General features: G+C 41.4%; 2 protein-coding genes across 14 annotated transcripts in view; one reads left to right on the top strand and one right to left on the bottom strand.

The window, feature by feature from the left end:
- The window catches only part of RICTOR (RPTOR independent companion of MTOR complex 2), a 111,848-nt gene extending 103,643 nt beyond the window's left edge, over nt 1-8,205 (top strand). For all 9 annotated transcript variants that reach the window (XM_026506855.4, XM_026506856.4, XM_026506861.4 and 6 more), the window contains 4 exons: nt 1,203-1,358; nt 1,680-1,803; nt 3,459-3,597; nt 3,726-8,205. In XM_026506855.4, coding sequence (XP_026362640.2) covers nt 1,203-1,358; nt 1,680-1,803; nt 3,459-3,597; nt 3,726-3,800 — 494 coding nt within the window. In that variant the 3' untranslated portion in view covers nt 3,801-8,205. The remainder of the gene's footprint in view (nt 1-1,202; nt 1,359-1,679; nt 1,804-3,458; nt 3,598-3,725) is intronic.
- Nucleotides 8,206-10,718: 2,513 nt separating this feature from the next.
- The window catches only part of OSMR (oncostatin M receptor), a 49,195-nt gene continuing 35,229 nt past the window's right edge, over nt 10,719-24,684 (bottom strand). For 2 of the 5 annotated variants that reach the window (XM_026506851.4, XM_057312213.1), the window contains exons 10-18: nt 24,454-24,530; nt 23,032-23,254; nt 20,059-20,238; nt 18,901-19,005; nt 17,359-17,532; nt 16,401-16,568; nt 13,800-13,881; nt 13,248-13,320; nt 10,719-12,922 (exon numbers count right to left, since the gene is read on the bottom strand). In XM_026506851.4, coding sequence (XP_026362636.2) covers nt 12,368-12,922; nt 13,248-13,320; nt 13,800-13,881; nt 16,401-16,568; nt 17,359-17,532; nt 18,901-19,005; nt 20,059-20,238; nt 23,032-23,254; nt 24,454-24,530 — 1,637 coding nt within the window. In that variant the 3' untranslated portion in view covers nt 10,719-12,367. Of the gene's footprint in view, nt 12,923-13,247; nt 13,321-13,799; nt 13,882-16,400; nt 16,569-17,358; nt 17,533-18,900; nt 19,006-20,058; nt 20,239-23,031; nt 23,255-24,453; nt 24,531-24,684 lie in introns of those variants that run through there. The other 3 variants (XM_026506852.4, XM_057312214.1, XR_008959202.1) reach the window with 2 other exon arrangements.

Below are 24,684 nucleotides of genomic sequence, written 5' to 3'. Positions count from 1 at the left end.
TTCATGAGATGAAAACTTTAATTAATTTCCAATATTTCTTATAGTACTAAGGTTGTATAATTTTGTAGGTTGCCCAGTGTTACTCCCTAAAAGGATAGCTAAAGACTTCCTGATGATGTCCATTTGCTTTAATCACTATAAGTGCTCAGGAAAATTTTAAATCAAAAAAGTTAATGTCACTTTAGCAACACTGAGGTGTTTGGTTGACTTCAAAATCCCATCTAGGAGTACTTTAGCAATGCATGGGTAGTGTAGTAAATTTAATTCTAAGGAATGAACTGGTAAGCTCAGGGAAGTATAACTTATATTGGTAATTATTAAATGGGGAGAAAAGCAAGTCATAGAATAATAATACAGCATAATCCCACTTACACACCCAAAGAACTAGAAAAACAAATTTAAAGTAGCAAAAGATCTTTAATTTTTTTATTTTTTTTTAAAGATTTTTTATTTATTTATTTGACAGAGATAGACAGCCAGTGAGAGAGGGAACACAAGCAGGGGGAGTGGGAGAGGAAGAAGCAGGCTCCCAGTGGGGGAGCCCAATGTGGGACTTGATCCCGGAACGCCGGGATCACGCCCTGAGCCGAAGGCAGCAGCCTAAGGACTGTGCTACCCAGCTGGCCCCAAGAGATCTTTAAAAATATGTATGTCGGGAGCGCTGGGTGGCTCAGTTGGTTAAAGGTCTGCCTTCGGCTCAGGTCGTGATCTCAGGGTCCTGGGATCGAGCCCCGCATCGGGCTCTCTGCTTCTCAGGTAGTCTGCTTCTCCCTCTCACTCTCCCTCTGTGCGCTCTCTGTCTCAAATAAATAAAATCTTTTAAAAAAAAGATAACATATGTCAAACTTCTAATCGTTATTTCCCTTTGGAGAGGTATTTAGTGTGGGGGTGGGAATAATGGGAACAGGGGATAGTAAGGTATCTTCCTGTTTTATTCTATATACATCTTTATTTGAGTTCTTTAATCATATATTCATATATTATTTTTGTAATTTAAGGAAATAAAATTTATGTGTGTCTCTTAGAATTCAACAAATTTCACTATCTGAGCAGTACGAATTTACTTTGAAGATCATTTTGGAAAATAATTGTTGAAAACTGGAAAGAAATCACAAGAAATCATCTCCTCTATGGTATATAATGAAGCATAGGAATTAAACCATTATGATACTTTAATAGAAATAACTGATTTTTTTCTTCAGACCTTCAAGACATTCCATATTCTGATTGGTGTGAGCAGACTATCCATAATCCCTTAGAAGTGGTTCCTTCTAAGTTTTCGGGGATTTCTGGATGCAGTGATGGAGTGTCTCAAGAAGGCTCGGCCAGCAGCACCAAAAGCACTGAATTGCTACTAGGTAGGTTTTCAGATTTATATCCAAGCATTGTTTATAGAACTATACTTAGTTTGGTTGTTGTCGATCAATAATGTTAATTGAAGTTGTCTCAAAACTACGACAAGTCAGTTTTATTCAGGTGTCCTTAGCCCACTCTTGCCACTGCTGTTGTGTGTCCTCTGAGTTGTCCTTTTCCATTAGAATTCTGTTCCCAAAATGATTGGCAGGTTATGCGCAGTTTATCTCAGTTTGAGATCTTCAAGTATGATTTAAAAACAAGTCTCATGAGTTGTTATCATTTTCTGTTGTGATAAAGATAAAATATTTTCATCTTTTCTTTAGGTGTTAAAACAATTCCAGATGATACACCAATGTGCCGAATACTCCTTCGCAAAGAAGTTTTGAGATTAGTCATTAATTTGAGTAGTTCAGTTTCAACTAAATGTCATGAAACCGGGCTTTTAACGTAAGTAAACTATAAACGTCAGTTTTCTTCGTTCTGCTTTCTAGGGTGAAAAGATCCTTGAAATACTTCAAAAGTTAGGCTAATTAATTACATCAGTAGTTCTGCATGGTATATCTGTGTGAGGCTAGAATTTCTTCATGTACTCCAGCCAAAGTAACATATGGTCAAAGACTGAACGCAGAAGTAGGTATGTGAATCCAGCTATCTTCTATTAAGCTGGACTTCAAAGAGATCTGTAAAAATGTAAAATACCACTCTTTACACTTTCTTCAGTTTTAGAAAATATTTTTCATTAAAATGTAAATATTTATGGGGTGCCTGGGTGGCCCAGTTAGGCATCTGACTCTCCATTTTGGCTCAGGTCATGATCTCAGGGTCATGAGATCAAGCCCCATGTTGGGCTCCGCACTCAGGCCAGAGTCTGCTTGGGATCCACCTCCCCCCCCACCTCTCCATCCCCCCAACCCCTGTGCTCATGCTCTCTCTGTCTCAAAAAAAAAAAAAAAAAAAAAGTGTATATTTATGTTAACAAGTAATGGGTTTTGTTTTTTAAATGAATTAAAATATATTTTGAAGTTTTCTCAATTTTAATTTCTAATATGGTAATTATCAATGTCTATAGCCCACAAGAAATAAGCTTTTGGGGGGTCTTCTATAATTTTTAAGAAAGTATGGGAATCCTGAGACTAAACAGTTTGAGAAAAGCAGGTCTACACAAAACAAGTGTTATTTTCTTGGTTTAATTTTTTCTCTATTTTTTCCTCTTTTTGTAATAAAAGTTGCAAAATTTTCATTTTTTTCTAAATCATAGCAACATGATAAAGGAAAATTCACATTGAATCCACTATGACCATCGTTGATCTGCACTATTAAAAGTAGAGTGGTGGGGCGCCTGGGTGGCTCAGTCGTTAAGCATTTGCCTTCGGCTCAGGGCGTGATCCCGGAGTCCTGGGATCGAGCCCTGCATCGGGCTCCCTGCTCCGCTGGGAGCCTGCTTCTTCCTCTCCCACTCCCCCTGCTTGTGTTCCCTTTGTCGCTGGCTGTCTCTCTCTCTCTCTGGTCAAATAAATAAATGAAATCTTTTAAAAAAATAAAAAAATAAAAGTAGTATGGTCCTCAAAAGAAATGCAGCTCAGAGTCTCCTATGGACTTTTTAAAAAAACCGTGACAGAGATGCCAGGGTCCCCCTGCAGACCTCCTGGCCAGATGCTCTAGCAGTAGTGGATCCTTAGCCTGTGTACTACCCCACTGCACCCCACCCCTGCTTCTGAGGTGCTGTCTTAGCTAAAAGCTACTGTTAGAAGGTGGAAGGATACAAAGAAATAGCCTAGTCAAGGATATTTCAAACTTAATTTTGAAAATAGTTGAGTCATCCTAGGATGATAAATAAATTTTACAATTTCTCATGCTAGTGAAAAAGAATATTTCTGACTCTCTGAGAAGCTTTTGGGTTTTAATCATTTTAAGAGATAATCTAGTTGAAGTGTGACGTAGGAATATTTAATATTTTATATTCTTATGCCATCATTCCAAATGCGCCATCTGATCAATGTGTGGAGGAAAAAATTATTTAAAACGCGATGTTTTGGAGGGAAAAATAGGTAAGTCCTTATTAGTAGTTTTTAATCACACCATCGTCTTTTCTTTGGTTTTAGGATTAAGGAGAAGTATCCGCAAACATTTGACGACATCTGCCTTTACTCTGAGGTTTCCCATTTGCTCTCACACTGCACATTTAGACTTCCGTGTCGGAGGTTCATACAAGAATTATTTCAAGATGTACAGTTTTTACAAGTAAGTAAGACTTGTATTTCTGAAATTTACCTTTCAAGAAAAATTCTGTGTTTGGGGTTAAGTTAAAAGACAGATTCTCTCTCTTGATGCGCTAGAAAGTCATTGACAGTTTACCTCTTCTTTCTTAGATGCATGAAGAAGCAGAGGCTGTGCTGGCAGCACCACCAAAGCAACCGATAGTTGATACAGCTGCTGAGTCCTGACCTCCTGTTTATGGTGTCTGCAGATGAATACCGCACATACTCATATTTGTGGATTTCCTAAAAGCCTCAGAAAATGCTGACTGACTGGGCAGCAAAGACCGGAGTCTCTTCTGTTCCAGCAATTCCTGGTACATGCACAGTTGGAACTGCAGACTTCCCTAACCAAAACAACTTCCTCTTTTCCCGGTTGAACCCTCTGGGGGTTCATTGCTCATTACCACAGTTTTCAGAGTTTTAGTTACCATTATATGCAAGAGCCAAGCACTGAATACCTACATAGGTTTTCTATTTTTTCATTTTAAGAGCATAATAACAGTGGAACAATAATAGGATATGCAGAAGCACCCTTCACACAGTTACTTCTGAAATCTTTTTTTTTTTAGGGTAAATATAAAGATGCCTTGTTTGTTAACTAACTCGTGGGAACCAGGAATCCGTGTCTCTGAGGCTGCACCCTGTCCCACAGTGGGGTGTGCTGTAACTGCTGGTATTAGAGGGGGAACTTTGGCCCTTCCACATTTTTCTTAATATTTCTAACACTACTTCAGAGGTTTGTAACCTCAAAGCAAAAGAAGAGCCTCAACAACCCAGGACTTATAAGTTATTTTTATGTTACTAGACTTGCAAACAGTTTGTTTTCTGTCTCTTCAGTTTTGTGGCAATGTGTTATCATAGGCTATTTGAACCAATTAAGGTTTTTCACTACAGTTCCTGACTCAAATCAGAATGTCATTTGATAATTCAAAGTATTTCCCATTTGTAGAATGGACATGTTTTCAGTGGACTTCTCATTTTCATCAACTTCCCATATCACCATTTGAAACAGGAACTTGAACAAGCACTATTAATTGAGACCTAAAGCAAAAGAAAGCAGTAAATAACACTTTGGATCTCCTGAGGAAGAGAGAAGTTTGCCTCCGATTTACACATTCCGTGGGAAAAGAAGAGCCATATTTCCTTTTTAAAAAAATCATTAACGCAACTTTATGATTAAAAATTGTAGTGAAAAGCCTTAAGTACCAAATTTTAAAGCAGCAGTAATTTAAATTTTTTTATATCAGTGTTCTTGTTTTGCACAAACTAAATGCAGTGATAGGTGAGTTTATCAGTAGTCATTGCCTTTATCACACTTGTGAAGTTGTTAAGTTGATGAGGGCAAGGTTTTGTTTGTGTGTTTAATTTGTATATGTTTAAAGATATTTGGAAATCTTTACAGGAATTAAACATATATGCAAATTTGTATATAAAAATAGCATGGCCATCACCATTAGAATGCTTGTAAAAATGAAAGGATTATCTTTTTTGAGGTCTATATATAAATAGAAAAAAAATCCAGCTGGACTGATTAGGACCCTTTTTTAAATTCATTTGTTTATACCATTTTTACAGTTACACATCAGCTTTGACCCAGTCCTAGTACCTTAAGATTTTCCCATAGTACAGATCCTTTTTATAACGGGCTTGTTCTTTGAGATCTCTGTAAAGAACCCTGTGAACTAGAAAACGTAACTCACAGAGATAGTTTTTTTGTTGTTTTTTTTGTTTTGTTTTGTTTTTTTAATTTACTGGCACTGAAAGTTCCAATTGGGATGAAGCGTTTCATCTCACTTCATAACACCTCTTTGACTGCACTTCAGTGAATTGTTCTTACATGCACTGTGTAGCAACTTACATTATAACAAAGCAGATAAGGGCTGTAAGCTGCTGCTTATGTTAAAAAGTGGTTCTTCAGATTTTCTCTCATAAAATCCAAGTGAAAATAAAATATTTTTTTTAACTTTAATTTATCACTGAACCCAAGTGTGTATTTAAATGTTAACAGTACTTTTAAGAACGTTGCCTGTCACCTTGGTCTTTGGTTTTGGATGATTAAAATGCCTTCCAGAGAACCAGATGTCAGAGTTACTAGACCAAATAGTGGTTAAAAACTCCAAAGGAGGTAATTTAGTATCTTATTCATTATGGGGTTGACATATTTTAGACATTCATTTTAAACACTACCTCAGTTAATATAGAATATAAAATCTGTGGTTTAATCCCTCAAAAGTTAATAGTAATTCTTTTTTTGTCACACACACACACACACACACACACACACACACACACCTGTTCCCATCCCGGAGCCCACTTCACTCCTCTATCCTGAAATGAAGTCTTTGTTACTATTAGCCTGAACAGTTTTTTTGACTAGTACTTTGAAAGACATGTGTGTATACATTATAATAATTGCCTATAGCACTTAGTTTGAAGAGACAGAGTTTTGTGGTTATCAGTAATCTAAGAAAAAATGTCTATACTTAAATGTATAGTGCTATTTTTGGTTTCTCCATGTTTCACTGACAGGTCTAATACGTTTTCAAGTACTCGTCTGTATAAAAGTAGACTTTCATGATGAAAAATGCTCACATGCAGTGCCAAGTGATTAACTTAGTGTTTAAAAATATTGAATTATAGCAGAAAAGATTAGGAATGGTGTCAGTGGTCATAGAAATAATTGAGAAAATCATCTATAAATAATAGATACTACCAGACTATAAAATACCAAAATAATGTCAATACTGTAGTTTTTCAAGATTTTAGAATTAATCTTAGTCCTTATAAATTTGTACTATTGGTAATTATTGAATAATTTGGAGGAATTTGGACAGTTGTGCTGGTTGTAAACTGTGAATATCTAATTGTAAAGTGAATTGTCATTTCTAATTGAAAATTTTTTTTCAAGAACAGATTTCAGCTTCACATACTAAGTAAATACTGATAAATAATAAGGAAATTAGAAATTAGTATTAATAATTAAATATGGTCTAAAATTTCTTATACTTTTATTTCCTATTTATGCCTAGCTAGATTTGAAGGGGGGACGTCTCCCTAATAAAAATTTTTCTAATAAAGATTAGTAGCATAAGTACATTCTGTAAGACAGCGACATTAAAAGAGGCTCTTTGGAGGGATATACATTCTTACACTAGTTATTCTAACATCATGTGTACAAGTTCTTTTGAAATGGTAGCTTTAATAGTTTTCAGCTCTTTTATCCAGAGCTTGAGATCATTAAAGCTGAGTTTTTCAGGGCATATTAAAGTGTTCAACAGTGAGGTGTCAATGCTTATTTAGATTTGTCTACTGCTCTTTATAAATTTTTTTTCATTCCATTCAGAGGATGCCTTTTATCCCCACATTAAAGCACAGATCATTGAGCAATAAAAACTAATTAAATTCTCATCCAAATTACAACTGCACTTTTTGCATGGTAAGAGTGAGGTGCTGATTTTGTGTGAGATTAGCTTTGTAAACTACCTTGGGAAAAAGTCCTTTGGAATTAAGGTATTCCCCCTTTTGTTTCATGCTTCCAGTGTTGTCTAAAATTCACAATCCATTAAACATGGGGAAAAAAGTAGAATTAACTGAGAGTTTTTATGAGAAGAACTGATGGAATAAAAGAACATTTCAGGTTTTCCAAAATGTAAGTTGGGAAAGGTCTCCCTTGCCTCCCCATTCAGGAAATCCATTATCACCAGCTTAATTTCAAGAGTATCACTACACTGAGAGTTTCATTATAAAAGCGTGCTAGTGAAATGGATAGCAGTGCTTATCAGACAATATTGAAATCTGTGAGAATCTTTCTAGGAACATTTCTTTTTTCCTTTTAGTTCCAGGTTCCCAAAGTTTTTTTCATTCATAGTAGGTTTTTACAACTCACACAGAATGTGGATCTCCCCCCCCCCCCGGAGTATTTTTATAATGTAGGTGCATAGCTATGCCACAGCACGCATTAATTGCACATCTTGTTTGATTTTCTTTACAAAATATTTAATTTGAAAAATATAATTTATGCCAAAAAAGTATACCTTGTAATTTTGCCACTAAATAGGTTGATTTAGCACAAAATACAAAGTCTTGGGGCAGGGGGTTGGATAAAAATTTTTCATAGATAATAGTTGAAAAATGTTCCATTACTGGCCTGGCAGAAACCCTGAAGCTGCATTGTAAAACAAATGGTGTAAATTTTGAAAAGTGGTAAGGGATTGTGAAAAAATCTCAGACTTAATGCTCCCTAGCCACATGATATCCTTCTTTTTTTATTTAGTAATAAGCTGCTACATATTTGGAGGTTCTGGTGTTTGTAGGTCACTGAACAGACATTGAAATCTGATTTATATTGTATAACTGTAACATAGAAAGAAAAAGTATTTATATATTTTCCGTAAGACTATTTCATTGAGTTGTGTATAATTTAAAGAAGGTTTGTCCCCAAATGGTTTTGCTCACCTTGATTTTTTTTGTGTGTGGTTTTCTTGTTTTTGTATAATGTGTACAGTTTATGTCAAGGGCATTAAAAGCCTCCTGAAGCATAATCTTATCAAAGGGATACATTGTTAATAAAATGTACTTAAAATTCTTAAAACTTGTGTTCTCTTTGAAATTTTAAAACAATCAGTGTTGATTTGAATTACATACTACAGAGGCTGATAAATGTGACTCCCGGTAAAAATGATTTTTAAGTACCACAGGTAAGAGTCTAGTTCAATAGTACATTAGTGGCTATTCCAGATGTTTTAAAGTATCCGTACTTAAACATTCTTCGTAATCTAATCAAACAAATAGCTTTACAGGTTTTATTTTTAACTTCAAATCATTATAAAGTGTTTGAAAAAATGAGTCTATCTTTAGACAGAATAGTTCTGAATTTTTTGAGGAGATAATATACAACATAACTGATGATGGTATGATGATGACATTTCTGTGGAAGGTACCTGATTTCTCACGCAGAAGCTGTCCTATCAGATAGGCTATCAGTACAGCCACCTAGTGGCAAAAGAAAATACCACAATGGAAATTACCAAGGCTGGAGAACAAAATTCGGTGTCAAAGACAGGTCAAAGCTAGATTATAGTTGACTAAACGTGGTAAAATGTATGTCTCACTTTCAGAAATAGATTTGTTTGGATAGATAGGTCTTTAGGCACATTCCTGTATATCATTTTCCCATTGCCTTCTGTATATGTGTGTTGTTCAACAGAATAGTTGGCCCCAAAATAAACTAAAAGCACACTTAATACATCAGACAGCTGGTCTTTGAAAAATGTGGACCTACATTTCAGCAAGTTTGTTTAATTTGAAAAAAACCCCGATTCTTTGGTATATAAAAGTTCTCAAAAGTAAAGTACTGTCTTAGTCCATTCAGGCTACTATAAGAAAACGCCACAGACTGGGTAGCTTACAAACAACAGAAATCTCTCTCTACAGTTCTGGAAGCTGGAAGTCTGAGGCCAGAGCGCTAGCACAGTTGAGTGAGGGCCCTCTTCTAGGTCCCAGAGTCGTCTTGTGTCCTCACATGACAGAAGGAATAAGGAGCCTTGCAGGGTCTCCTAAGACCATTAATCCCAAGTACATGAGAGCTCCAGCCTCGTGACCTAATCACCTCGCAAAGGCCCCATCTCTTAATAGCATCATCCTTGGGGGTTAGGATCTCAACATATAAATTTTGAGGGGGACAATCATCGAGACCATAGCAACTACTTTTGTGTTGATTTCAACAAAAAGCAAAATATACTAAAACTTTGTCTCTTTAATGCTTATCAGAGGATTAAGTCAACTGCATTTGCTCAGTACTATAAATTGAATATATTTAGTTATTGTGTTGTAAATCGTTTAACCGCTAATTCTGAAGGCTTTTTCTCTTCTGTTTATCTTTTCAAGGGTTTCTAAAGTTCTACTTAATGCAAAATGTTTAATATGTTTTATAGATTCTTTGAGATGAAAGCCAGTTTTCTTTCCACGGAGCTCTTAGAAGAAATTCTAGATGTTGCCTATTTCATCTTGATTTTCTCAATAAATAAACATTCTAGTGGAGAATCAGTTTCGCTAGAATCAGCATTGAGTCAGGTAGGTGCTAGAATGGGAGCAAGGTCCTTTGGCAAGTGCATGGTTCTGCTGCGTGGCTAGGTCCCTGCTCCGAGCCTGAGTGATCATGGACCCCTGCACGCAGCCAAGGACCACTCTCCAGGGTGATGTATTTGTAAGTCATTAATGCCACTCCTGCATACCATCAAAATACCCTGATATTTTTAAAGAACTATTAATTTGGCTTTGGGTACTTTTTTTTTTTTTTTTTTTTAAAGTAGGCTTCATGCCCAGCGTGAAGCCCCGTGCGGGGCATGAACTCATGACCCTGAGATGGAGACCTGACCTGAAATCAAGGGTTGGACACTTAAGCACCCCTAGGTAAAATTCTTTTTAAAGGTATATTATGGTTATATTAGGAAAAGTAGAGCTTAGAGAAACACAAATATTTGCAGGTGAATCATATGATTTGCTTCCAAATATCAGGAGAGTGGAAAAGGGTATGGATGGGCTGAAACAGCTATGGGTTAGTAGCCGTTGAAGCTGATGATACACATAAGGGTTTGTTAAACTATTATACTTTTGTGTCTTTTGAAATTTTCCAGGAGTATTTTTTTAATTCTAATAATTCTGACATGAATACAAATTTCAGTTTCTGAAGAACACTTCTTAAAGCAATGCTGTTAAGATGGCATATAGTATTGACAATTAAGGTTTTAAATATGAATGAATTTGATGTGATGGCCATGGGAGAGGGATGTTTATAGCCAAAACTGTAGTCATAGTGATAGTGTAAGCATAAAGTTACATAGCCCAGCATTTCCTATTGGTATGTTGCTATATTTCAGAAAGCCATCAGTTGCCTTAGGACAGCGATTCTCAAAGTTGAGTGTGCCTCCAAACGCCTGGGAGGGAGCTGATGAATATATAGACTTCAGGCTTCATGTCATGGAGATTCTGATGAGGAGGTGTGGAGCGGTACCCAGAAATTTACATTTTCAGTAAGCTCACAAGGTGATTTATTGGTTATACTTAGTTAGATTCTCATTTCACTGAGGTAGATAAAACACAAAATGCAGTGGAGAAATACTTTAATTAAGGCTTTGTGCAACAAAATTGACTTCAAAGTTTCATGGGTTATTTTTAAAAGAAAATCTATGAAAGATACTATTTACAAATCAGTCTTCACTGCCATTGACATTTCTTTTATAATTGTACCATGAGAAAGCAACAAAGAGGCTAAATGATGACAATACTGGCCCCCAAAGTCTTCTCCAAACTATCAGACTAATTGAGATACTCATTTGTACTACGTTAGAAGTACATAACCAGTTTTTCCAGCAAAAGGTTTCGTTCTATATAAGGAGAAAGTTGAAAAGCCTGAACAGAAGCCCTGGTTTGTGTTGGTATATTTAGGCCAGTTGGCAGCCACCTCACTTGGAGATGTGGATCTTTTGCTCTCACTCTTGGTTGTGTGTGTTGATGACACGGTGCAGGGCATTTGGTACCAGAGGCCTAGATGGTGTCATTTCCAGCACAGCAAACAAGGAACTCCCAATTATGCTTGCTTAGAAATGTGATAAACATAAAGCGTTGATGGTAGAAGGAAGAGAAAGAACGGGCATGTACTGAGCACCTGTTATGCATCAGGTGCATTTGTATATATTGAGTCAAGGACACAAAGCTGCTGCCGAGAGAATACGGAATTTCCCACTCTATGTAGCTTTTACAATTGTGTCTAAACCATGTCCAACAATGACGTTTCCTTTTATTCATTGTTAGCATAACAGGAATATAAATGAGACAGTGAGGGTGTTTTCTTGACCCAGACAATTGCAAAGACCAAAGGGTACTAAATGAAAACAGGTCATTTATATATAGTAGTTCTTGAAAAAAAGAGGAACCATAAAATGTGAATGGAATTAATAACATTTTCTTTTTTTCTATTCTGAGGTAGTTGTCAAAAAATTATGGTCAAAGACTGATGTCTACCAAGTAGGAGTGCTGTTGTCTTGACACTGAGTCAAAAGTCCCTTGCCAATCCCCCCTTTAACTGTAGTGCGTCAAGCGGAAAGGCAGTTGTGGGGGTCCGATTGATCATTCACGTCTTACCTTATCAGGTAAGGTCTGTGTGCCCAGAAGAGTTCGTTTTACTGCATCGATGAACTACAAATTCTCACTTCAAGGCAAGTCTAAAATCTGTTTTACTCTCAAACATCTGTGACTTTTTCATTAAACACACCCAGAATAAATTAACATTGATAATTTATGGTCTAGTAACGAATCTTCTGTGGCCTTTACTGAGACCTTAAGTCTAGTTCCTTTACCCTTAAGATACTGGACATAGGGGTAAAACTTAAAGGAAACTTTTCCTTGCTAAAAACTGAACTTCTAGGGCCATAGCCACCCTGTCCAGTACTGAGTGGGCAGGGTCTATCCCCATGTCAGGTGCCAGGTCTACGTTCTAAAGGTAAGCCTGGAACACAGCGGCAAGGTAAGCCTATTCCCACGATCCCACCGTTTCTACGGCAAGCCTGCTCCAAGGAGGGATTTTAAGTTCCATAGCTTCTGACCTTTGAAACCAAGCCAGACTGTAGTGGTCTCACGTGCCAACGGTGACCGCTCACTGGAATTACGCGCCGAGGCCTTGGGGGATGCAATGGGGCCGGCGATGCTCCTTTTTTGCGTCTATGTAGCATAAAGGCATGAAATGGATATACTGATTAGTGGTAGTGTTCACCTTCCTCTAAAAGGGTAATGGAAGAGAGGCTGCTACTCCCACTCGAGGGAGGAGAGGCAAGACCCAAGGGTATGGCCATTTGCATTTTGTACTCTGAACAGAGTGCTGGCTCTGGTGGATTTGTGGGGAGACTGGACTTGTCTCCAGACGTGGGTGAAGCCAACTGGGACACATAATTTAAACTAGTTTCTCCAGCTGGAATTTCTCCCAGGGAGTTCATGTAGTTTTTTTCCAATGACTTTGGTAAATTTTCAGGTGATGTCAACAGTCCCAGCTGACTTGGTGGGGCTTTAGGGGGTACTGGGACATGGCCACAAGAAGCAGAGTCAGAAGCTGCCTGATTATAGGTAAAGTTCTCAAAACAGATGCAGGGTCCGGGGCCGGAGTAGCTCGTCTCTGTTGGAAGGAGGTAAAGGTAGGTGGGCTTGGTAGACTCGGTTTCTGTGAGTGACTTCCTAGTGCCTTCCTGCTTGTTTAGAACTTCAATAGAGTCTGGAACACAGTCTTTGATATTCATTATTGTTAGGCGAGGATTCTCCTGGAACAAACAAAAAACATGCGAATATGGTGTGTGTGTGTGTGTCAGAGTATACAAAGTACGTGAAATGCACTCAAGGCTTCAGGTTTTTGTGTGCGTTTCATCCATGTCATAAGTTAACTGGAGGTGGTGCTGCACACCAAAGGATTTCCCCTGGTGGAAGAAATCTCAAAGCTCCATGCACCCATTTCGTGGCTATGGGAGCCAAGGTGGCTGTTGCTTTGTTATATCTTCCTGAAGAAGTCTAGAAAAGTATGATTACAGCCCCAACCCCGGATTAGTCTTTAACAGACATATGGCACACATACAATTCCCCAGCATGTACCTTGGATTTTATTAATGACAGAACACTGCTCTTGTAAGGATCTGGAATATCAGGATAACACTTCTCCTTCATCCTAGAAAAGAGTGAAAATTGGACTGAATTTTGCGATATAGTGACTAGTTACGAGGACTCTGGAGTCCGATTCCCAGGTTCTAAACCTTGCTCTATCACGTACTAACTGTGTGACCTTGGGCAGGCTATCCTTACAGCTACTCATTGATTCAGTGGAGACAATTACGGTGCTCACGGTGGTGGTGTGAGGATTGAATGAGCTGTATGTAAAGCACTTAGAATGCTGCCAAGCACACAGTAGGTGAACTACCAGTATTAGCTGTGGTTATTGAACAGGTTTTTCAACAATGACTGCTGTTTTCCTTTATATTGGCCTGGAAAGCAAAACTGTTTAAAAATTTTCATATTTTCATCTAAGTCCCTGTCCTTTGCCTTTTCAGCACCTTCTCTCATTATTCAATATGATTGCTAGCTTCTTAAATTCCTTTCTAGATTTTTTTCCTCTGACTTCTTGGATTAAAGTCTTCCCCACACACTTACCACTGACTTTTCAGGTAGCATATGATCATGAGGAGCAAAATGCAGAAAACCATAGGGAGTATGATACGGATCAGTATAGGGGCTGGAGAAGAAAACAGAAAGTGCTGTTTTTAATGAGTACTTTTCCGTCCTCAAAGGAACAAAAGTAAGTTTAAGATTGAAATTAATTTTACACAGTTATTATTCTTCAAAAGTCTATTTATGCAAGATTCAATTTGAATTCTGGCTGATGGGGTGGGGGTTCTACTAACCAAGCAACACGGGGGACCATCTGCTATCAACACCTTATGACTTGGATTTGTTTCCTTTTTAAGATTTTTAAATTTATTCACTTAAGAGCAAGCAAGAGCACGAGTGGGGGGGGGGGAAGAGGGAGAGGGAAAAGCAGACTCCCGCTGAGCAGGGAGCCCTATGTGGGGCTTGGTCCCAGGACCCTGGAATCATGGCCTGAGCCCAAGGCAGACACTTAACCAACTGAGCCACCCAGGTGCCCCTCGTTCTGACAAATTGGATCACTACTAATTCCTCACTCCCTCCTTGTATTAGAATTACACTCCCCACCTTTGCCAAAGCTTCATGGTGGGGGGGTGTACTTTATCCCTTGACTGGGGGCTCAGTCGCATGACTGCGTTTGGCCAACGGGCTGGTGGTAGCTGTAACCCTAGGAGCTGCTGTAAGCGCCCTTGCACAGGAGTGCGGCTTGATCCGGGGACGGGGATGTGGTGGGTAATGCTGGCATTTTGAAAGGGAGGGCAGGCCTGGTAGATGCCCAGCCCAGTGCTATGAGGTAGCCCAGGGCTCTGGAGGCAAGGACTCGCAGAAAGGGAACAGGGCGCCGAAGCAAACACCTCCACAACTGGCTCCAGGTAGCCCTGACGGCAGGGAGGGGCCCGCCGCTCTCCTCCTGCCCCCGCTGTGGGGTACTTCGCTCTCAGATCCGTACTCCGACTGCTATAATTGGTTTTAAGATTGGGTTAATTATGGACTTATAACCTACTTGAGAACAAGCCTGGGGACCTAACCATGGTAGTTTCCAAGTTTAGGACTGGTTTTGCTAAACTTTTTACTAAAATGCCGTACTTGCGTTCAGAAAAGTGCTCATAAAGTAAGCTCGATGAATCTCACAAACCGAAAATAGCCATGTGACCAGCACACGGCTCAAGAAAAAGACCATGCTCAGCTCCCCAAAGAGCCCGCCTGGGGTCCCCATCCAATCATGATCCCCTCCCAAGGTAACCACTGTCTTGTCTGCTAACAACACAAATGGCATTTGCCTCCCTGTAACGGAACCTGCAGCAGGAGTCGGGTCTGGCTCCCGTCACGTAGCATGGCATCTGTGAGATTTGCCCACGTTATTGTGACTGTGGATGTCACTGTCATTGCTGTGATTATGCAACAATGTATTTTCCTCTTTAATAATAACCAATATAATCAATAGAGAGTCACGGCTAAATCTAAGGGAGGTTTAGCATGAATAAGGGAGAAAAGGAAAGCTAGAAAATACACTTGAGGTAAAGGTAATTATTTGTACTATATATGTGTGTGCGCACACACACACACACCTCTACCAACTAAATGAATACCAAAGCTGGAATAAAAATAGCCTGGAAATTAAAATGTAAAGTTTTAAAATTTACCCCAAAACAGCAAGAGTGCTCAAATAATGGAAATTGTGGACTGAAATCTTAATCTGACTTGGAGAGTTCTGTCCTTTGCCTTGGAAACCTGAGGAGTGAGCAGCACCGAGCAGCCCTACCCGCCGTGGCCATTCTGTCCCCGCAGCCCCGCCACCTGCAGAGGGACCCTGCCTAAGGCCCGAGCCCGCTGGTACCTGCAGGTGGGCTCTTCAGCCGGTCTGCCTCTCAGGGAGGAGTGTCCTCCACAATCCTCTGTGTGATCCCTGCTTCTCCCCTTCTTCCTCCATCGTTCTCCACTTCCCGCACCACCTGCCCGTTGGCTGGAGGTCTGCCTTTACCGCCAGCGGGCTCCCGCTCTTCTCCCTGCCCTCCTCTTTCTCCTTCCTCCAAGCCAAATGCATTTTGAAAAATGGATCTCTCTACCTCACTTGCCTCTCCCAGTCGGCAAACACCAGGCTGGTGAAGGAACCCTTCTTGCCCCTGCCCAATCCGCAGCCAACAACCCACCCCACCATTCTCAACTGCCCCCAGAAAGACAAAGTCAGGAAGCAGTTGGTTCACCACTGAGGGAAACCATCTAGAAGGCCGGCTGCAGAGAGCAGCTCTGCTGAGGGAAACAGCCGCCCTCCTCTAGACAGATGGTCTGGGGCTCTTCTGAAGTGGACCCGAAACCGTGCCTTCTGGGATTTTCAACCCGTTTTGGGACTGAGTTCCAGGGAGTGCCTCAGGGCCACCGAGACAGGCCAGAGGAAGGTTCCAGGTTGTAAGTCAGTCAGATTGGCCCCACTGTTTTCTGGTTAATGTAATGAGATTCTGTGTAACATTTTTTCTGAAACTGAATCTCATCTGAAGAGAAGAAAGGTTTAAAAACTCCTGATCTCGACAAAGCCCACAGCAGTATGTGTGTAATCTGTTCGTTTCCCAGCACCACCTAAGGGAGAAGTTTTGATTCAGGAAAACTCACAGTATTCATCCGGAGTTGTGACCTTCGTGAAAGCGCCATGGGGGCCCTCGCCAACACTGGTGTATGGGGTGACCAAAAACTCATAGAAGGATTCTGGCTGTAAGTTTTCCACGACAAATGTCTTTTGTTTCGGGTTGTCAATTTTGTATTTGCAACACACTGCATCATCTGTAATTAAAAATTATTTTCAGGAAAAATAATTATGAAGAGTGAGAGCGAGATCTTGTGACAGGGTTGGGCACTAATACTCTTATTGACTCAGCTCTGTCAACATCTTAAATCAATCAAAAATTGAATCATCATTCCATCACTCTGGGTCACTGGTAAAAATTTTTAGGAGATGGCAGGCAAAGCAGAGCAACCACGAAACAAGGGATGCTGGTGATCCAGAAAGAGCATGCGAATCTGGAAGACACAGTAAGAGCTTGAGAGAGACTTAAAAATACATTGTCATAACCTTTAACAAGGTCAAAGGAGAAAAAGAAAAAGGAGTTAGCAAGAAAGTTTCATAATTGTCAGGTTAAGGAGCTGACGGTACTCAAATGCTTCCAAAAATACCAGGCACTTTAAGTAAGTTATAATACTGACCCCCACCATCTTGCCCACTAATTTGTTGAAGAGCAATTGGACCATAAAAGTATGCAAGAACAGGATTCAGCCTGGCCACGGTCACACATGACCACCTTTCTTTGTTTCTGTTGTTGTTGTTCTTTTTTATTCAAGATTTTAATTTACTTGACAGAGAGAGAGCACAAGCAGGGGAAGCAGCAAAGGGAGAGAGAGAAGCAGGCTCCCCGCTGAGCAGGGAGCCCAACTCGGGACTCAGTCCAGGGACCCCAGGACCACGACCTGAGCCGAAGGCAGCCGCTTAACAACAGAGCCACCCAGATGCCATGGGCACCTTTCTAATGGTTTTGCATAGTGAGGTCTTGAAAGAGTAAACAAACAAAAATGTCACCTGAAAGAACTGCCTTTTCCCATCCTGAGTGGCACTGCCCCGCCTTGGATTTCAGGTAGACATGGTACCCTTGTATAAAACTGGGCTGGGATTCAGTGGAATAATCCTTCCAGCTCAGAGTGAAGGAGTGGGAGGTCAGGTTACTCATGACTACTTGCGGGTTGTCTGAAGGAGCTAGGAAAGGAAGTTGGGGTAAGAAGAGTCATCACCTGGAAATAATCTCCGAGCACTCATGTAAACTAAAAGCAGAGCCACAGCCAAGTCTGGAGCCTGTAGGCACTTATGCCAAGTTCAGGGGTTTTCCCTTTTTCTCTGGGGCTTTCATGCCTTGACACGGTTTTGTGAGGGCTGGGAAGGAGTCGAGCCATCTTCCTGTCCAAGCCTGGCCTTTCACAGGTGAAGGAAGGGACAGCCAAGGACATTCAACCTCTTGCACAAGGTCACACAGTGGAAAAGAGAAGAAAGGGTTTCTTAGACGTCATTCTGCTCTTGAATTCTAAATAGTGTTTGACAGAAGACCCTGCCAGAGAACAGACTGAAGGGGGTATTTGAGGAACTCTAGTTCCCAGGTGGTGACAATGCCAAGCCATCCAAGTGTCACTGGAATACTCCGAGAGTGTTTATTCTGAAGGCTTCCTGAGCCTGTTTCCCACACACGTGTGTACGCCCAGTGTGCACACGGACATGCACACCAGCAACACACCCGTGTGTCTCAGATGGCGCCCACAATGGTGCTGTGGGAGACGTGACCTGATCAGTGTAAGGCAGGGGAGGTCCCCAGTGCCCAGATTTCAGTCGGATCAAATGGCCTTCCGTTGCTGATGGAATCACAATAAAATTTCTGGGGGGTGATTTCAAAATAGGTGTCAAAATTCTTAAAAAATTGTAAAAGAAATGAGTAAAATCAAGCCTTTTGGCTCAAGTATTCTATCTCTAAGACTTCATTTAAAAACCATTATTGTGGATATGGATGAAAATTTCACTAAAATGATGGTGACTCAAAGGGCATAAGAGATTGGGCTAAGGATACAAGGGACTGAGCACTACAGGTGGAAAGACACCTGAAGATGAATTTTGTAGTTTATAGTTGAAAACACTGTCATCATCCTGAATGCCCGCCAACAGGTGATTTGACACATGCAAACAATTACACACTTTGCAATGAGGCAGTTAAGTAATACTTAGTGACATGACTCAAAAACCGCATAGAGTAGGATCCCATTTTTATTTAAAAATGTGTATCTGTACAGAGAAAGGAATACCTGGATATACATCAAATACTAACTCTGCATATTTGCCTCTGGTGGTAAAATTAGCAATGAGTTTGTTTTCTTCTTTTGCATAACATTTTATAAATTGTCTCTACTGAAAATGGTTTATAGTTTATGATTAAAAATATTTTTTAAGAAAGACCTAATTACCAGAATAAATGGGACACTGAAAATTAGGAAAGGTACTGAAATATTCCTAAGCCCATGGCTAGGATCTCTGCATCGTTCTGAACAAGTCTGCCCACGGACACATTACGTGCTGTAAACTTACCCAGTTCCTGGGAGTATCCTGTTTTTTTCTCTAGTAAATAAGGAACGCTTTCTGTAGAAATTCCATAAATTCTGAAGTTGTATCGGACCCCTGGTCTGAAAGCACCTAGGGAAGAAAGGTCAATAGATTTTCAGCAACACAGAGTGACATTCTCTTTATTTCTGAAAAGGAACAGAATAAGAAATGAATTGGTGTCTCCTAAATGATTTCCTCCTTAGGATTTCTGCACTTCATCTCCACCACCTTTCTTGCTTCCGTTGGACTTGGAGTCCTCCACTGTCTCCAGCGAAGGCTGCAGTGACTGTCCTCTACCCCATCCTCTCCGACAAGAGCTCTCCAACGCCCTCTAGTCAATGTGCATGAAACCAGGTGAGGAATTCAACCAGACACAGAACCATTTTAAAGTCTTTTGTGACTCCAAGTCCCTCCAGCAACTTGTCTTCCCTCACCCCCACGAAAGCTGAGCATCTGGAAGGCTTTGCTGGCACTTCTTTGCTTTCCCCTCACACCTGCACCTCTGCAATCCACCTTCAGCACCCGCCACACCACCACACTGCTCAAGCCGAGGGCAGCCTCGCTTCCTCATCCCCACCGGCAAGTGAATGCCCTCCCTAGCTCTGAACGCTGACAAGTTCCACATCTTTATCTTAAGGCCAGCAGATGGCGTTGCTGACCCCTCCACTCAAGCCATGAACCTAGGCCTCTTTGCTAAACTAGCAATCTTGAAATTACAACTCCAATGTGGCAGGTAAGAGGTCAAATTCTGTATTTTCCACTGAAAGTGAAGGAGTTGACGATTGACTACCACAACTCTATGTCCTAAATGTCTCCCAAATCCCTACATTTCTTTGCTTTTGTAAGTGAGGTTATAATGCCCCTTTGCCATCTATTTGAGACCACTGATTTCGAGGTACAAATTCATAAAAACCATGAAAACCTATCCCAGCCTGAGGTCCAGATAATCTCTGTAAAAGTAGATTGAAGGCCTAATCTTAGGCCACATCACTATCACATCTGAACTCCTAGTACCCATGCTGGATTTGTCATTTCAAAATTACTAGTTTAGCACAAACTCGCTGTGAGATGGTCCAGAGGTCCTAGTTGAACTTGCTGCGAGGTGGAGGGAAGAAGATGGTAATATGCAGGGTTCATTCTTACCTGAACTAACAACTGTGCTTGTGGTATTGGGACCTAGGTTTTTCCACTGGAGATCGCAGAGCGGGTCCCGGGGATGGTCACACCAATCCACGACGTAGCCTGTGACGTTTCTGGGTTGGGGTTTCCAAGACAGAGAGAATCCGTCCTCTGTGCCTTTAACTCTTTCTTCTTCAACTTCTGCTGTACATTACAAATAGAGCCATGCTTCAGATATAATGAATTGTACATTTTTAAAAAAGTGTTTAAAGAAGAAAATCAACTTGAACATCACTGTCTCTGACAATTAAGAGCCCTATCACTTCAGTGGCTACAGAAGCTTGTGGGCGGGGTAATGTTTCCATGGGTGTTTTCCTGCCTCACTTCCCAGCAAATATTCACTTCTGCCCTTTGGATGCCTCTTGTCCTAATCTTCTGAGACCCAACCAGACTTCAGTCCCAAAAACAAGGGTCAGCAAACTACTGCCAGCAGGACAAACCCAGCCTCCAAAGCTTGCTTTATGACCCTTGAGCTAAGAAGGGGTTAAGATTTTTAAAGAGTTGCAAAAAAAAAAAAAAAAAAAAAACCCAAAAAACAAAGAATATAGGATATAGAACAGAGGCCGTATGATCTGTGGAGCCTAAAATATTTACTATCAACTATCATTCCCTTTACCCAACAAGGAGCTGACCCCATGTCTGGTACTTGATACTTTCAAAAAAAAATCTCTGTTGAGCAAGTGAGTAATGCTGGCTGCTCCTGAACGAACTACTACTTCTTTGATGTTGGGGGTAGAAATTGAGTGAGACTGACAAAAGAAAAAAGTCCAGCTATGGACTAATTTGGATTATGGAGAGACGTGCACAGTCCTCATGACCCAGCTGCCACCTCAACATATTTTATATGTCAGCGTCGCTTTCAGCCGGAAGCAAGTGATATGATTCCAACGGACTCCCAATTCTACTGATTTCAAGCAGAGTCACCCTATACCTCGGGAGGTGAGAATTTCTCCTATTTCCCGAGGCTGCCTTCATAGCTTGCCACTGTTCACAGTGGCAGTGGTCCCAGCTGGCCGCTCGAGTGAGAGCAGAACCAGACCGAGGAGTGGGCCTGCAGGCAGCTGCTCAGAAAAGCAATCAACGACGAGCACATACTGCACGGTACAGACTTAACTGAACATTTACTCATTATTCATCTGCAATTTGAATTTAACTGGGCCTCCTGCACTTCCTCTGGCACTCCTAATTACAGCTGGACACTGGTGTGAAAACACAGTGCTCTTAATTTTTCTAGTTATTATTCAGCTGGGGATACCTGAAGAAACATGTAGCTCTAGGTATAAGACAAAGGGTTCCCTGTGAAGGCCTTTGCATATACCACCTACATGGCTTCCTTCTCTTCTTCCATTAGAGAAGTAAATCTCTTTCACATCGGAGCTGACATTTTTCACTTTATTTATTCACACTGGCTAAAATTTCATCCCACACTCAGAATCATAGCTCTTATCAAGCTGCTTTTCGAAAATTGCAAATATGTTTTGAGAAGTAGAGATAGAGGAGGGAAGGAGAAAGGAAATCTTTTTCTTCAGTCATTCACACTCTAGCATGAATTGGTTTAACCTTAACAGTCAGCCTCATAGGGCATCAGTGACTTTATCCACTGTGGTGATCTAAGAATGTGGGCCACTTAAGGAAGGCTGGACAGAGCCTCACAAGGGAAGGTATGGGGGTCTGAGGGCAGGGTGTGGGGAAGGAAGGTAGGGTAGATAGAGAAGACCCCCAACAGCCAAGTGCTCAGCAGTGTTGTTTGGACTGGGCCTCATGCAAGGCAGTCTTTCTTTTATCTATCAGCTCCCCTAGCGTGAATGAAATGCCCACTTTTCCTCATCTTGTCCTAATGAAGACACAACTTTTCACTTTTTCTTTTCTTCTTCTTAACTCATTTTTAAATTTAAATTCAACTAATTAACATATAGTATATTATTAGTTCACTTTCTTTTCTAATGCAGTTTTTGAAGAGCAAAGGTCATGTGAGGTAACTCCTTAGTAAGTTTTCCTTCGGTGCCACAATCCGGATTTCTTTTTCTTATTTGACACACTGGATAGTTCTAAAAATAAATAAAACACCGCCGCCCTCCAATGTCGCCTACGTAACCCAAATATAAGCCTAACTTGGAAGCAAGTATAACCCAGCCTGCTCAGCCCCTCCAGGAGGGTCTGGAAGGCGTTGCAGCAGGAAGTAAAGCTCAGCATTACCACAAGCACAGGAAAGACCGCGGATGTCGATGACATTCTGTCCGCGCATGCGCGGTCGCACAGAGCGCCTCTGTGCGTGCGTGCGCGGGGGAGCGGGGGTGTGCATGGGGGGTTGTGGGGGGTTGTTTCGGGGGGGGGGTGTGGATAGTGTGTCCAGCCTCTTCTCTCAGCTGTCTCAAGCAGGTGGTTCTCGTGGCTACTGGTTGTACTTGTAAGGTCATTTCCCCCTCATCTGGTGTCTCACAGGCTACGGGACTAGGCAGTTACCATCTTTCATTCTGCAGCTTCTGCAAAGCCTTCTGAAAAGATGATGCCAGTCAGTTCTTTCGTCACCTCTGGCAATGCTCATGGGCTCTTTCCGGGTGACAAAGACTGACAAAATATTTTACAATAAATGCAGCCCATATTTCATAAGCTACAAAGCACGTTTAGAGCGACTCCAACTCTCAGTGGAGACTGCTTATTGGTGTTGCATTTACTTGGGTAAACCTGAGAAAATTCTCTGAATTTGTTGAAGGATTTCAGGGCAGCGTTGCCCTGGGCTGTGGCTGAACATTCATTCACCCCACACTGAGGAGGGATGTCCCAGGATACCTGCAGCCGGCTTAGACCGAAAGAAAAGGACAGTGTGTGGCAGCTAGACATTTTGTCTCCCCGGGTTATTGCCTTTCCAATTTGTCCATCCCTACTTAGTAACATCACCGATGCTTTCCCAGAGAATCAAAACAAAACAAAACTCACTGTTTCCAGGATCTCCAGAGACTATGATGACTGAAGCAGGGGACGTGCCCACACTGTTATTAGCTGTGACGTGGATTTGGTACAAACACTGATCAAGGATTACTTCTGTGCCATTGGCTGGAGCAGGAATGGAGAGGAGCTTCGAAATGGATGATCTGTCTAGATTTTCTATAACTATATTATAGAACAGAATCTTCCCATTGGCCTGCAATTTCGATAGTGGCTGAAAAAAATATGGATCATCATTTCAGAATGGGCTTTCCTTTGAAAGGAGTTTGCATAAGTACTTTTTTATCTTTTCTGTCCCTCAGTTGCCTTACACACACACACACACACGCAGACACACACACACCAGCAAATTAAATAAACACTCTAAACCAAGCTTGAAATCAGGCATTCCACTCTAACTGAAGTTGAGTAGAGAAGGGGATCATTTGAGCTCCTCAAGAGCATAATGTGTCCAGAGAAGAGGGACCAAGCCAGAGAGGAAGGGGTTCTCTTCAGCCTGGATAAGGAGTCCTTGGGCGCTGAGCCGGGAAGACACAAGCAGATGCTGGCAGGTGGGGCCTGGCCCCTGGCCTCCCCTCCTCCTGCAGGCATCTTCTCCCTGCACAGTTGTGCCCTGAGCCGTTCATGGAGCACACAGCTCCCTCCAGACCGTCCTCCAGGTTCAAGAGAATTCCCTGTCCACACAGTCTCAAACCCACTGCCAGGGCCTGTCCTTCCAGCCTGCCCTCTCAAGGGGCCTGGTGCACCCCTAGGCCTGAGAATGGACTGCGAGCAGCTGTTTGCCGGCGTATGGCCAGAGCCTGGACACAAAGACTGTGCCCACGTGTGAGTGCCGGGCTCCTTGCAGAGATAGCCAGCCTGGAGTGGGAAGGACACCCAGGGGGCCATGGTTGGGGGTCAACTCTCCCAGGACTGTTGTGTTTGGTATGAAAACATGAGCTGAGGATCTGAGAATTCTGAACACAACCCGGACTTCCAGGTTGCCATGAAGGCTTTAATGGGCAAGGTAGAATGACAAAATAGATTTTACTTTTTTTTCCAAATATATTTATATTTAAGTTTTTTTAGCTTGACTCATAACTCCTGTATATAAATATTGTATCTAAATATTCATAACTTTTAAATATGGTATATGCTTCTCCACTTACATTCGTGTCCTGGGCCCTGCAAAAGTTAGAGCAGGCCGGAAGAGAAGTTACAGAGTGCAGAACTAGCCATCCATGGGATGGGCTGTCAAGGAAGGAGCAGTCCAAGCATTAGGGAGATGGGTCGGGCGGGGACTCCTCCCCTGGGTAAGATGTTCTACTGGACTCGTGTTAAGATCCCCCCCAACAAAGACTGCACCAGTATCTGGGGTGTCACACTGAAAGACAGTGCCAAGCAAATCTGTCTTGTGGAATCTGTGGGTCTTACCTTCCAGAATAAAGTCACAACACAATCTCCTTGCACTGACTTCACATTTCTCCAGACGTCAGGAGCCTCTGAGGGAGCTGAAATGAACCAAAGGAAAGATCGTGGGTCATGCTATATTTGTAGAACAATACAAGCTGTTTCTAGTTCGGTCAAATGAAGTGATGATGACCTGTCCTGAGGCTTGCTTCTCACTCTTTCACTTTCTGTGACTTCTACCCACTTGCCCATGGC

The sequence above is a fragment of the Ursus arctos genome, unplaced genomic scaffold (genome assembly GCF_023065955.2).
Source record: "Ursus arctos isolate Adak ecotype North America unplaced genomic scaffold, UrsArc2.0 scaffold_15, whole genome shotgun sequence".
In the NCBI taxonomy this organism is placed as follows: Eukaryota; Metazoa; Chordata; class Mammalia; order Carnivora; family Ursidae; genus Ursus; species Ursus arctos.
Note: the sequence above shows the minus strand (reverse complement) of the source record. Positions and strands in the feature narration are given on the sequence as shown.